At 36.3% G+C, this 13,583-nt stretch overlaps 3 protein-coding genes across 3 annotated transcripts; 1 reads left to right on the top strand and 2 right to left on the bottom strand.

The window, feature by feature from the left end:
• Positions 1-2,547: 2,547 nt before the first annotated feature.
• On the bottom strand, positions 2,548-4,130 carry LOC110860957. Its single transcript, XM_022110077.2, has 3 exons — positions 3,981-4,130; positions 3,297-3,519; positions 2,548-2,827 (listed from the first exon to the last, which is right to left on the bottom strand). Exons 1-3 carry the CDS (start codon positions 4,022-4,024, stop codon positions 2,627-2,629), a joined length of 468 nt encoding a protein of 155 aa, XP_021965769.1. The 5' UTR covers positions 4,025-4,130; the 3' UTR covers positions 2,548-2,626.
• A 3,029-nt stretch (positions 4,131-7,159) lies between these two features.
• On the top strand, positions 7,160-8,592 carry LOC110860963. Its single transcript, XM_022110085.2, has 2 exons — positions 7,160-7,377; positions 8,038-8,592. The coding sequence occupies exons 1-2, from the start codon at positions 7,193-7,195 to the stop codon at positions 8,471-8,473; spliced, it is 621 nt and encodes a 206-aa protein (XP_021965777.1). The 5' UTR covers positions 7,160-7,192; the 3' UTR covers positions 8,474-8,592.
• A 1,191-nt stretch (positions 8,593-9,783) lies between these two features.
• LOC118439457 lies at positions 9,784-12,786 on the bottom strand. Its single transcript, XM_035860777.1, has 4 exons — positions 12,653-12,786; positions 10,988-11,050; positions 10,517-10,706; positions 9,784-10,282 (listed from the first exon to the last, which is right to left on the bottom strand). The coding sequence occupies exons 1-4, from the start codon at positions 12,711-12,713 to the stop codon at positions 10,009-10,011; spliced, it is 588 nt and encodes a 195-aa protein (XP_035716670.1). The 5' UTR covers positions 12,714-12,786; the 3' UTR covers positions 9,784-10,008.
• Between the last annotated feature and the right edge of the window lie 797 nt (positions 12,787-13,583).

Genomic DNA, 13,583 nt, shown 5'->3' with positions numbered 1-13,583 from the left:
GACGTCACCCTAGACGTAAATGGGGTGACTATTTGGCCCGCAAGTGCCGACCACGTGACATTTTATTATCACAATATGTACCATCATGAAGGAATAAGTGTGTCAGGAAATCCGTCCAGATGCTGGATTCAAGTACAGTGTGAGGGGCACGATTGCTTCGACGAGTTACAAATTATAGGAGAAACTGTGTCACAACTTAACAAGTATTTTTGGGAAATTAACAACCGAGCAATTGCCAGTGCGCGATGGTCTAATGAGAAGAAGCCACTCCATAAGAAAAGCCCGACTGAAGGTTACTTTTTAACAGATTTAATCGAATCGAAGGAATTTTGGTTACCTCATGATTTCAACCGATATTCCGATTTAAACATTACCCCATTCTACTACTTCCCGACATTAAATAAATTTTTTACCAGTCACAGTCGTCCATTCGAATTTGTAATCGAGCAAGTCCAGACGGAAAGATTCTTGTCGTGCTACAAAGTAAAGCCTGACTCATTTATTCTAGCCGCACTTACAGACCCGTTCGACATTTCGTCATGGATTTGCATTGTGTTGAGTCTCATGCTTACAAGTACAATTTTAACTGCATTGCTAGCAACCCCTACAATGGATGGGGTTATATTTATGATCGGAATATTTCTAGAGAACTCAGTAATGGATCGTTTGATCAAAGTTAAGACAAGATTTCACATCACTGTGGGGCTACGTTTATTAGTTGGGGTGTGCGTCCTTCTAACTGGAACGGTGTTAGTTAACTGGTACAAAACATTATTCACGATGGAAATGATTGTACCAGCTTGGCAAACTTCACCATGGGAGACGCTCTTTGAGATTCAGGTGATCATGCCGTTCAACCTCGTCGGAATACCTGGCGTGCAACCACCCCGGATAAGCTACCTGGTTTTCTTTGCCACTATACGGCATATATTCTTCCCATTCAGCTACGAAATTGAGTAGGTTTTTCTACTTATTTAGTAGGCAACAACCAGGCTGGTCAGGATTTGCGCCATTTAAGAATATGCTGTTAGGGTATGTATCTATCTAGAATAAGTCCAGCTTGTTTTACGGTAAGTTAAAGCACCCCATAGCGCAAAATACTGGACAGTTGACTAAGCCAATTCTAAACTAGTGTTCCATATTTGTGATCCAAATGAACCTAATCATTTTCACGATTATTTTCATTTAGCCAGTTTAGAGAGGTGGAAACGGGTCAATCCGGTGTCAAAAAAATGGCAACACGCGTAGAAAACACCTTTAACGTGGGTATTGGCATAAAGCCCACCTTCAACGTAACAAACTATACAGCATACGTTTTGAAAATGGAGAACATCTCGTACCACACCATGTTGCCGATTTCGCCCTTCAAGCCAATTCAATACGAGGAGACGGACAGATTTATGGATACAGTATCGGCCTGCCAGAAAATCGCGTATCTCGACACGTAGGAAAATATTGACGCGTTGCTACCCTTTGTTAATGATAATCTCAACCAGAAGAAGTACTTGACGGGGAACGAGCCCCTCTTCTCGGTAACCCGAGGCTGGAGCAACTTACCAATTAGAGGGAATTACGCTCAGAGACGGATCAAGAGCATGATCTCGTCAGGAATTTATTCCCATCTTGAGGCCTGGTTTAGATCGGGTAAACCAAACAAACTATTTCACTACTATGCCAATTGGACACGTCCAAAGTTTACTCGTGTGTCGCAGCTTGACTCTAGCTCCAAGATTATGGCGGGTTTCTATATTTGCGGAGTTTGCATGGGAAGTAGTCTAGTTTGTTTTGCGGTTGAAATAATTATAACCAAATGGGGCGTGGTTAGAGGGTCAAGCATAGTACGCAGGTTTGAAGTTGTCAAATAATAAATTGAATTTTGTGAATTTCTAAATCCTGTGAGTAACCGCACCATTTATGTAAAAATTGGTGACAATTTTTTTAAAGCTTTTTCGAATGAACTAATGTTGAACAAATAGTTATTGCTTTTATAGAGATGAATAATTTTATTCATATTTCATACTATGCCTAACACATGGGGCGCACTATGAAACATATCTGACTAAAGGAAACTTTAAAATTAAATGAATAAAAAATGAATAATATATAAATACGTGAATAATTAATATTTGTTATCTAATTGTAAATAAGTGAGTAATTAATGCACATTTTTCTAGTTTGTGAATTAAATGAATATAATTCCTGCGTTAATTCATGCAATTGCACGAATAAATATTTTTCTAACAGCTGAATACCCACATCATTTAAATACATATGATAGATCTAAAATTTCGTCTAAATATGCATCTTCCATAGCGAATATGAATATACGACTAATGAATTTCCCTTCAATTGAATGAAAACGACTGATTCTGAATGTTAACCTTCAGTCAAAAATCTGACTGACTTAACTATTTTGAATGAAAATCAATTTTTCCAACTCGTCCCCACAATTTAAAGATCAACTCAAAAAACTAAAATTCATTTCAGAAAGTTTATTTTCAAATTTCAAAAGGTGGAATTAAAATTATAATTTATACTCGTAATAAATACAACGATTGAAATATTTATATTTATTTCGTCAAAATTCATCTAATCTCGTAATATAATTTCAAAATTTTGAAAATCTCTAATAGTAGAGGATGTCCCAGTGATTGCTCTCTCGGGCGTAAATGTTTCCAGCGGCGGATTGGTATTGCGGGGCCCCATCGCCGGGTCGGTTTCCAATGAAGGTGTACGTGTTCGTGATCCAGTTGTTGACGCACGTGTTCAAAGAAATGTCAACTTTGTATCCGTTCCAGTGGGAATAAGTTCCCGAGGCGTGGCCAGTCTGGGAAATTTTTAGAAACAATTTTAGCTTAGTTAGGATTACAACTTTACTTTCTTGAGTGTTACAATTTTTACCAAAAACCCTCAATTTTTCTTTCCATAATTTTTCTCACTTACATAATTCCTAGTAATTCCAATTTTTCTTACAAAATGACAAATTTTTCTACTTAATATCTAATTTTTCCCTATCTCGCCCACCTTTGTTTTGACTAAATCACAACTTTTCCTAAATTTGTCAACTTTAATTTAATTCCCAATTTTTCCAAATGTATTACAATTTTTTCCACCTGTTCTTACATAAATTACCAGGTATTTAAGATATATAAGAACATGTATTTTTTTAGTTCCAAATTTTTTTGTCCAGTTATTGAAATAAATGAAAGTCCCATTAATTTGTAACTTTGGGCTAAATGCTTTCCTCTTATTCCCAATTTTCGCCACAATTTTAAGGTAAAATTTTCACCATTTACCTCAGTTCCTCCCGTGATTGTGACGGCGCATCCGGACGCGGACTTGAACGTCGTAATTCCCCCGGATCCAGTGTCGATCGTGTTGATGTTGACGTTCTCAAGGGACGTGCAGGTCGGGTTGTTCCGGTCACTGCAACCGCCCGAGGAACTGATGCCAATTCCGGCCGCCTGGATTTTTTGCAACGCCACGGCATGCGTGTACTTAATCTGGGCGGAGGCCAGGCTATAAAAAAAAGAATTTGAAAAAATTCATATTTTTTCAATTTACAGACCAATTGTGTAAATACTGGCAACATTTTAGTGATACCAAAATTTCTCAAAATTTTGAAAACTATAACACTTTTTCAAATATTGCTTATTTAGAATTGCATGGAAGGCTTGATGCTAAAAAGGTTTTCGGATATTTTTCCCCTCAAATTCGGTAATTTTCCCAATACCGACCAATGTTAAAAAGAGGATTAAAAAAACTTAAACATTGAAGACTTCTTGAAATAAATATATACCTTTTATGGGAAATAATGACCATTTTAATTGATTGCTTGACATAAAGTGTGAATTAGCAATTTTATGAATAAAAAATCACTTTAACCTATTGAGTACTATGATTTAAAAAAATAATGCCAATTTTTAAAGATAAGCAATTAATTCCTTTCTTACGTATTTTAGTTTTATTTATATACGCACCTGGCACACCCCACAAGGCAGACGAGGATCAGAAGGGACTTCATTTTCGATTAGTGGTATGTGGTTCACGTCGTCGTCAACTGGGCCGAACTGGTTCACTGTTACCAAGGCGACGCAAATTTATACCAGTCCATTCGATTAGATAATTGGTTGTTCAATCAAGCAAAGTCTTCCCTAATCTGGCCCAATGACAGGTGAGCGATGAGTGATGACACAGCCAAATTTTTCTACCTGGCTTATTCTCCTCGTGTTTTCTGTTCGTTCGTCTGTTCGTTCGTCCAGTTATTGACATATGCACTTAAGTAAATTTGGACAAGATGACTCTTAAAAATGTTGTGGTAAATGCACCTTAAATTCTAGGTGATGTATGTATGTAACTGGACTACACAAAACTCAGAACAACCTACTCTTGATAATGGGTAGAGTTTCATAATTCTGAATTTAGTTGCTTATCAATATGGAATTAAGAGTACATTTACTTTCTAAAACTGTACCGTTATTTCCAAGAGTGCAGTGTTAAATCTTATACTGGTACGTCGTGAAAATGTGTATACATTAGGATAATTTCAGTATTAAAACGGAACCCTGCATACAAAGGATGTCGGGTAGAGCAATGTGTATCTAAATTTTCTTAAATATAAGTACAATTCCCCGTCTCGGGCTTAGCGAATTCGTAGATCCGAACATCATGCATAAATACGTCGGAATATGTACAAATTGAGTAATCCCCGAGTAAAACGAGCATCAAACATACTGTTATATAACGGATAATGCAAACGATTTTATTGAGGCCATGGTTGGGCGGGAATTTGAGATGCATGCCTTACACAATAGTTTGTAACTAAATAAAGTTTTGGTAATATGTACATATTTATTACCCGACTGAAATTATAGAAAGTTTTTACTTAAATATTTTTATTCAAACCGACCATTCAACGGAAAATTAAGTGTCACGTGATTCCTAATTTTTTACTTGATTTCCTGATATAACTCGCTACACAATCCCGATCTATCGAGCTTCAAAAAGGGTTCCATTGTGGGTAACTCATGACTCCGCTGAGTTTATTCGAATTAATTTTACCGTTTGGCTCGATTATAGCTCGTGAACAGCACTACATACTTCAGAGTTATCAAAAATGCCCACCTATTCCTTCGCAACTGCGCTGCACCTGAGTATGCAAGCGGACAAAAGTCAACCATCATCCAACAGCTCAGAAGATATTATCTCTCCCCGTGATATCACTTAATTAATTTTCCATCCAATTCATCCATCACACTGCTTGTCAGATAATTTGTCCCAAAATAAATAAATTTCCACTTGCATAAATTCCTGCGTGTGTAGACCCGTTAAGTAATTATTCCATCTTATGTACACAATTAAATGCAAGATTATTTATTTATGAACAAGGTTAAAATTGATGAACAAGTTGTTCAGAACAACTCAACAATAAAGGGTTTCTAAACCCAATTTCTATCCTCTTGGGTATGTATTAAATTTGCGCATAAAGTACCAAAAATGTACAATTATGTACATATATCTAAAAATAAGTTAATTACAAACTTTAACTGTAAAAAGAAAAAAACACAATTTTATGAAGAATCTATCGTTTTTATTGGAACTGTTAAAAATGTGGTGAAGTCACACATATCGGTATTGATTTGGTAATAACTTCCTCCCGACTTGGTACCAACAGCGGTAAATTTTTTATTATCACAAAGTTATTAAAAAGGCAGTGCACTTTTTTACTGGAGTATAAACATTTACTCCAGTCAGTCACGCTTTAATACCAGTTTTCTAAGAGTGTACAACGTGTATATTTTTGTGGCTTTATTCAAGAGAAAGATGAGCCCAATTGCATCATTGATTAAAAATTAAAACATCATTCCTAGAAAATTTTACAATAAAAATATCTCCACATTTACATAAATATGTAGATAGATAAATACTGATAGTTGGTACATATAATATTGAAGTCAGAGAGCATTTAATTTTCAAAATAGTAACATTATTTTTAAGAGTGTACTTAAAAAAATCATTCCAACTCATCCATCCAAACTTACAAACTGGTTCTACACCTCGCTCGCCTTAATGACCACTAATCTCGCTTCTGTTTCGCACCCTGCAACTTTGTCCCGAATCTGACCCACCGTTAAATACCCGGAGTATGAAGCGTTTTGAACCTCGAGTTCCGCCCGAGCCCGACAATTCACCGGAGCCACGCAGTTTTCTAAGTCCTCGACAACTTGATCAAGCACGTCCAGATTTTCTTTCAAAGTAGTGGCAAATTTTTCAGAAATATTACGAATTTCGAGAAGCGTAGAATTCCTGTCGAGTTGCATGTCGTGCAGCATACTATTCGCAAACCTGTTCAAAACAAATATTTTCATTCAAAAGTCAATCATCCCGAAGATTTTCATTCTGATGCTGTCGTTCACGCATTTTATTCGACTTATTAAACATAGGGTGAAAATGGATGAGTGAAAAATCCTTTCATTCACAGTCATTCAATTGAAATGGAAGAATCTTTCACTTAAGTATCATCCAAACTTAAGTAACGTCCATATATTACGTCATCATTTTTATGTGAGGGTGATTTATGTAGGTAGGTCTTCCCCATGTTAAACTTCCCTATCCCTTAATATATACATACATACGTTGGGTGGGTGGGTGGATGCTAAAATCGAGAATTTTCTTTGACGTAATATATGGATGGCCCCTTAGTTTGGCTCAAATATATTACGTCATGGAAAAGAACTCTACGTGGATGGCTTTGGTGTTACTCGTGTTAAACTTAACATGACTAGGATAGGGAAGGGGTGGCTGGGTGGTATTAAAATAAGCGTCTTTTTTGATGACGTAATATATGAACATTCCCCATAATCTGAATTGGTCTTCGAAAAAAAATCATTATTTTATAATATCGCTATTAGTATATCTTACATAATTCTTTACGTATTCATCTGATTTCGTAATACCAATCAACTGTTCTGGCTGACAACCCTTTAATTATTTTGTAACATATTCAAATTCCGCAATGACTTTAGTTATACATACACAGATATATGTAAATTTGTATGGCTTATCTTATCTCCCAAAATTAAATGCTTACGTTCACATGTACATTTGACGATAGTAAGGATAGATTCTGGTATAAAATTCAATCCATTCTGTCAAAACTAATTAGTCAACCTTCTGGCCGACCTTTGTTACCATGTTGCTTCGACTAATTTATATCACTGCCTTCTTCAACATTGCGCTGGGCTACGTGCAGGAGCTGTCATTATTTACAGAAATTGGCTTAGAAGGAAATGAGTTCATCTTCCGAAGTAAGGAGCCCGATATTACGGCATATTCGGCCTTGTTGCGGGATGTAAAGTCGTTATGCTACAAAGGACAGTACGTATTTTTAAATAAAAAAATTATTTTTAATGTCGTGTTGTCAATTTCATATTTGTTATTGCAATAAGAAGACATTTTTCTGAATTGATATAAAAACCAAATGGACAAGGAATGAAAGGAAAATTTTAATTGGTAATTTTTGGTAAATTTTTGGTATGTTATGACATGCGATGCCTACCGATAAAGTGTATCCTGTCGATTAAATGGGGGCCATCCATATATTAAGTCATCAAAAATTTTCGATTTTACATAGCACCCAGCCATCCAGCGTAAGAATTAAGGAATAGGGAATTTTTTACATAGGAAAGATATTCAGACCAATACCATCCACCCACTAAACTAATTACGTAATATATGGACGTTCCCATACCCAAACTGCACTATCTTGCAAATTCCCGTCATCGATACATGACTTAACCCATGTATGTATGTACTGTCCCGTTTGCTCGGACTCTTAAAACGAGGACAGAGTTTTACAAGGGAACTGGCCAAGGTGTACAGCTGCTCCTCCCCTGCTGGTTACATTAGCCGAATCAGCCGAATTATTTTATTTTGGCGTAGAAGTCATACGAAATTGAAAAATTTGAACGCCAAAATAAAAATAAGTGATTTAAAATAATAAACGAGACAGTATTTAAAACCTATTTGGTTTTGTAGTTGGAAAGGTTATAGTGCAACGAACTATACAAGTGATCTTACATTCACATACACTTCCGTTTCTGGAACGCAAGTTTGCCTAAATAGAACAATTCCTGAAACCCTGTCTTTCCGACATCACGGACCCTCGGACCCAACAGCACCAAGTGTTTCAATTTACAGCGGAGTACCAGGTAACGCACATGGCGGGATGGAGCGAACTTTTACTGGATTAGCGGCCAACAATTTTGACTTTGTTCCAACTGCCCTGATTCTTACGGGAAGATCGAGTTGGACTGGATTTTTCAATAATGATTTTTCCGGAAACTCGACATGTTACTCAACCGCAGAGTTGATTGGATGGGTTTATATGTACGGAAATGTGGTCAGGTCCATAGTCCAAGGATGTAATCCGATTCATGAAAGCGATTATTTTGATGTTGATAAGTCTTTGTGAACATGTTTAAGTTGTCGAATTGTGTAATATTTAGATTAAAATTATTATGTATTAAACCATGGTAATAAATGTTATCTTGCTATTTGAATAAATTTAAAATGATACTAATTTCCCTATAATACATGTACCTAAATTACAATCAAAATTACAATCAAAGTAACAATCAAAATAGAGGTTGGTCTATCTGCATATTAGCATAAATAATTACAACATATAAATTAGATGCCATTTAATTTTTAAAAGAGCAACATTATTTTTAAGAGTGCAAATACTTAATTTCATTCATCTAAACTTGCAAACTGATTCTCCACCTCGCTCGCCTGTAGGGAATTTAAAACCGGACCCTTTTCTGAAAACCGGTTTTCGGTTTTTCCGGTTTTCCGCCCACCAAAACCGGTGAAAAACCGGTTTTTCACCGTTTTTCCAGAATAATATTTTGTGCACTAGACGGGTAGAAAAATTGAGTCTATAGGTATCGGAGGTTTAAAAGCCCTAGCCTTAAAAACAATTGCCTAACTGAAAGATTCATGAAAAAGTCAAAATAATTCAAAAATTCATCTTCTCTAATTCTTTGAGGAAATATATCCTAAATTAATGGATTATCAATTAACGTAATATGAAGATGCAAATTAATTGTAAAAATGTAACAGAAGCCTTGTTTTATTCTAAAGATTATACGAAAGCATAATCTACTAGGATCTGTAATCCAGAAGAAAATACTACATTCGTAGGAAATGATATAAAAAAATAGACATCAGTCATCAATGTCATTTTTCAGATTTTAACCCAAGGTTGCAAGGTTGCGCATTTTTGATGATGCCTAGAACAACCTTACTGTAAAATTTGCGCTAGATTTCCTCCGGAGAAATTTTTATCGAATTATCGACAAGATAAACATTTTCTTAAATGTACAAGTCGGACCGCAGTTGCCCGCACATATATATATATATATACATATGTGAATGACTTTTCAAAATAGACATTCATACAATTTTCAATAAAAATTTAAAGCTGTTAAAATGCTAAAACTTCCTAGATTTTCCACGTGTAACCATACTTACGATGTTCGACGCTTATTCGAAAATATAATTTATGTAAATGGCAATTTGAAGTTTCGAGTGTTAATTTATGAATGAAATACGGAATCACTAAGAGCTTATAAAGTGGTTATTACAGTGGGATACGAACCCACGACCCCTCGTTAATAATTTATTTAGTTTTTCAAATTCATTGCTTTTCATTTTGATGATTCTTTTTGCAACTTTTTAAATTGCGTAAAATCCAAAGAACTAGCAAAATTCTGTTAAAAATTGTCAAATAGTTTTTCAAAATAGTTACAGGCCTTATTTTTAAGCATGAATGTTATCAATTCTGTTTAAAAAGCGTCAAAATCGAAAACTAAACGTTTTGACGTTGAAAAATTTTAAATTTTGGCGAAAATTCGGTTTTTAGAATTTGTAAAACCGGTTTTCGGTTTGACCGAAAACCGGGTTTTCTCCGGTTTTTCCGGTTTTGAAAAACCGGTGTTGAATCCCCTAGTCTGTTTCCGAGTTTGCGAGTTTGTCCCGAATCCGACCCACCGTTAAATACCCGGAGTATGAGATGCTATCCGAAGCTTTTTGAACCTTGAGTTCCGCCCGAGCCCGACAATTCTCCAGAGCCTCGCAGTTTTCCAAGTATTCCGCAACTTGATCCATCACGCCCAGATTTTCTTTCAAAGTGGAGGCAAATTCTTCAGAAATTTTTTGAATTTCGAGGAGCGTAGAATTCCTGACGAGTCGCATGTCGTGCAGCATATTGTCGGCAAGCCTGTTCGAAACAAATATATTCATTCATTTTCTTTAAAATTAATTTCTCTCGACTAAATTCTTACTTCGCCCAATACGTTAAACATAGAGTGAATAAAAAATGAATGGAGTGATTTTCAATGAAAAATTCCGTCATTTAATTTTAATGATAATTTATCATGACACGAAATGAAATTCATTTTCATTCATGACTACTCAAATGAATGAAGACGAACAGGTTAGATTTTCCACGAACTTTGTCATGTTTCGCATCGTGGCGTTATAGCTCTCGGACAACTCGCCACTTCTTTTCTTCGCGTCCTCCTCCACGGTCTCGAGCATGGTGTGGATGCTTTTCTCGAGTTTGGGGTAGCTGGAGGTGGAAAAAAGATGAGCCTTGTATGTGACCGCGTCCACGTCCATGATAGCAAACCGAGCTGTATTAACTGCGGAGAAAAAAAACGGGATTAGGGAACGTCCATATTTTACGTCATGATTTTACTAGGTGGCTGGTTCTGGTCATTCTCATGGTAAAATTCTCTATCCCTCAACGTATTCGTTGAGTGGGTTGCTAAAATCGGGAATTTTCTTTGACGTAATATATGGATGACCTTCTAGCTCGGGTCGTAGGGAACGTCCATGTATTACTTCATGGAAAAGTTGCGTGGATGGCGCGGATGTATCTTACTCGTGCTAAGCTTATTAATTATTTTACATAATTACTTACGAAGAGTCATGTTCAAAGCTGCGATAAAGTATGCCAATTTCACTTCGGTTACTTCGGCGGGAGCTAGGAAATTTATGAATATTGTGCATTAGTGCATTAATTATAAATTAAATATTTACATACATAGTTATTATACATATGTATTGATATTGTAGTGCACTCCTAAGAATAATGTTAAACTTATGAAAAGTAAATGCACTCTGGATTCTAAATTACAAATAACTAATCCAGAGTAACGTATTTCACTCTTAATAACCCGGTAAAGTCCCGCAGGTAATGATTTCTCGGTGATAAATTTAGTAATAATAGTTTACCACGTAGTAAAAATTCGTTACCATGATGTTAAAACTTTATTACCAAGCCATTACGACGTTACAACTTATCATTACCACTTTGGTAGAGTCATATATTTGTGCTTATCGGTAATGTTTATTACCAGATTATTTACAGTGTATGGATTTAGAATTCAAACTGCGGTTACTTTTCAGAATAGTATTATTTTTAAGATTGTACATAGCATTTAAAGGGCATCCCATATGTAAAGTGCAGATGGAAAAACCGCCCTCATTTTGTTGTAATTCAATTTTGTTCGAAGAAACTAAATTTACACAAAAGCTTAGGATCTGTATGTGTTAGTTTTATCGTTAAACCAATTTCCTATCCCATTGTAACTTAGAGATATTAGGTTCTTCCGAGCTCCGCCGAAGGGTCGTTTTCACGGTTTTTCCTAAATGTCCTTTGCGATTTTGCTCCAACCTTTCGAAATCTACGAACGATTGCAAACTTTTTCTCTCGTTTAGAACATTGTCTTCGACAATTGGCCCAGAAGTTCTCGATACCACGTGTTTGAGGTACATTATTAACGTTGTTTGGTTTTTGTGTATCGCATCCAATGTTTTCGGGGGAATGAATAACCAAGGTTTTCTTTTGAAACATTGTCTTTGGCTTTAGTCTATCTTCGCATTTTGCATCTACTGGAGTAGTTGCTTGAAAATATGTACGATCGGGAACATTATCAGGGTCAGTGGTCACTTAGATTTCATCATAAATAACCACGAGTTTGCTCAACCCTTTTTTGGAAATTTTTCTGCATGCTGTTTTAGCTTGATGGTGCTGGGTCCATACATTTTTCTTTGCCGATTGCTTTACACACTCTTTCATGCCTAAGACGTGAAGTTTAATTCGACGTATCGTTGAGTTCGATATGTTTTGTGTTGTGGATACGGCAATCATGGAATTGCGGGACGCTTCTTTAAGAACATCCTAATTTTCTCGACATTTCATTTCGTTGACTGGATAACCGCCTGACCTGATATTTTTTTGCAATTCATGTCACCGGCAAGCTCACATCTTGTAATTATTAGGTCGACAACGAATCTACGTTTTTCTTGCCTGGCGAAGTAATCAATCGTCTTTTTCTAATCACACCGATATGAATTTTCGTGCGAGTGAAAATCGACACTTCCAAATTTTTGGATTCCGGCTCGTGTAATGCATTGACAAGATTTTTTGATGAAATCTGAAATCAGTTGTCTTAATCTACATGACACTACCTAAAATATGACTTATCTCTGATCAATTTTTTTCCGCCCGTACCCTTAAAATCAATGGTTGACCGAGCTGCACCTTACTTTTGGGATGCCCTTTAAAGATATTTTTTCTGACCTGCTTGACCTCTCGAGGTCTGGGCGACGAGAAGAACGACAAAGGTTACGAGAAGCTTCATCTTGTTCTTGATAAAAATGTTTCCTTGTACGGAAGTCACTTTTTTATCATATTTACGATACGTGTTGCCTCTCGGAATGGTCGTGTTACACTGGTTTGTTGACGGGATACTTTCACATGCAGACAAACATAAATGCGACCCTTTTACAGGTAAAACCCCAGGACAGCTTTAAGGCTTCCTGGGACTCAGGCACAAAAATAATTTCTTAAGGATGATGTTTAGGGCCAATTTTTGGAATGAATGGAAAATGGATGTGTAATTCTGCGGAGAAACCTATCCGCCACATATTTGCCGATCCGTTTTCTATTCTCTACAAAAATGGGCCCTTAACAACATTTTTTTAGAAAATCACTATCCCCGGCACGGTTAAGCCCATGAAAATAAGCCCTTTTCACGGAAATGTTAAAGTATGAGGAGGTTGAAAAAGGATTAAAAATAAAAATATTTAACGTGGCCACGAACACTCTTCGGAATCGGGTTACGATTATAACCATAAAGCAAACGTATATAACTCTACCGCCGTGGTTATGAATTTGTCACCAGCTGGTTATAAATTTATCAACTCTGTTGACAATTTAATACCAAGTCGGTGACACTTTATAATGAGTCGGTGACAATTGTAACCACATTGACTTCCGCCCGAGCCCAACTCACCGGAGCCACGCAGTTTTCCAAGTCTTTCGCAACTTCATAAATTACGTGCAGACTTTCATTTAAACTGGAGGGAAATTCTTCCGAAATGTTACGAATTTCCAGAAGCGCCGTGTTCTTGACGAGGTGCGTGTCGTGCAGCACATCGTCGGTGAACCTGTTCACAACAAATATTTTCATTCAAAAGTCGGTCAGAATTTGTCCTTCAAAATTGCCGGT

The sequence above is a fragment of the Folsomia candida genome, unplaced genomic scaffold (genome assembly GCF_002217175.1).
Source record: "Folsomia candida strain VU population unplaced genomic scaffold, ASM221717v1 Fcan01_Sc036, whole genome shotgun sequence".
Lineage (NCBI taxonomy): Eukaryota > Metazoa > Arthropoda > Collembola > Entomobryomorpha > Isotomidae > Folsomia > Folsomia candida.
Note: the sequence above shows the minus strand (reverse complement) of the source record. Positions and strands in the feature narration are given on the sequence as shown.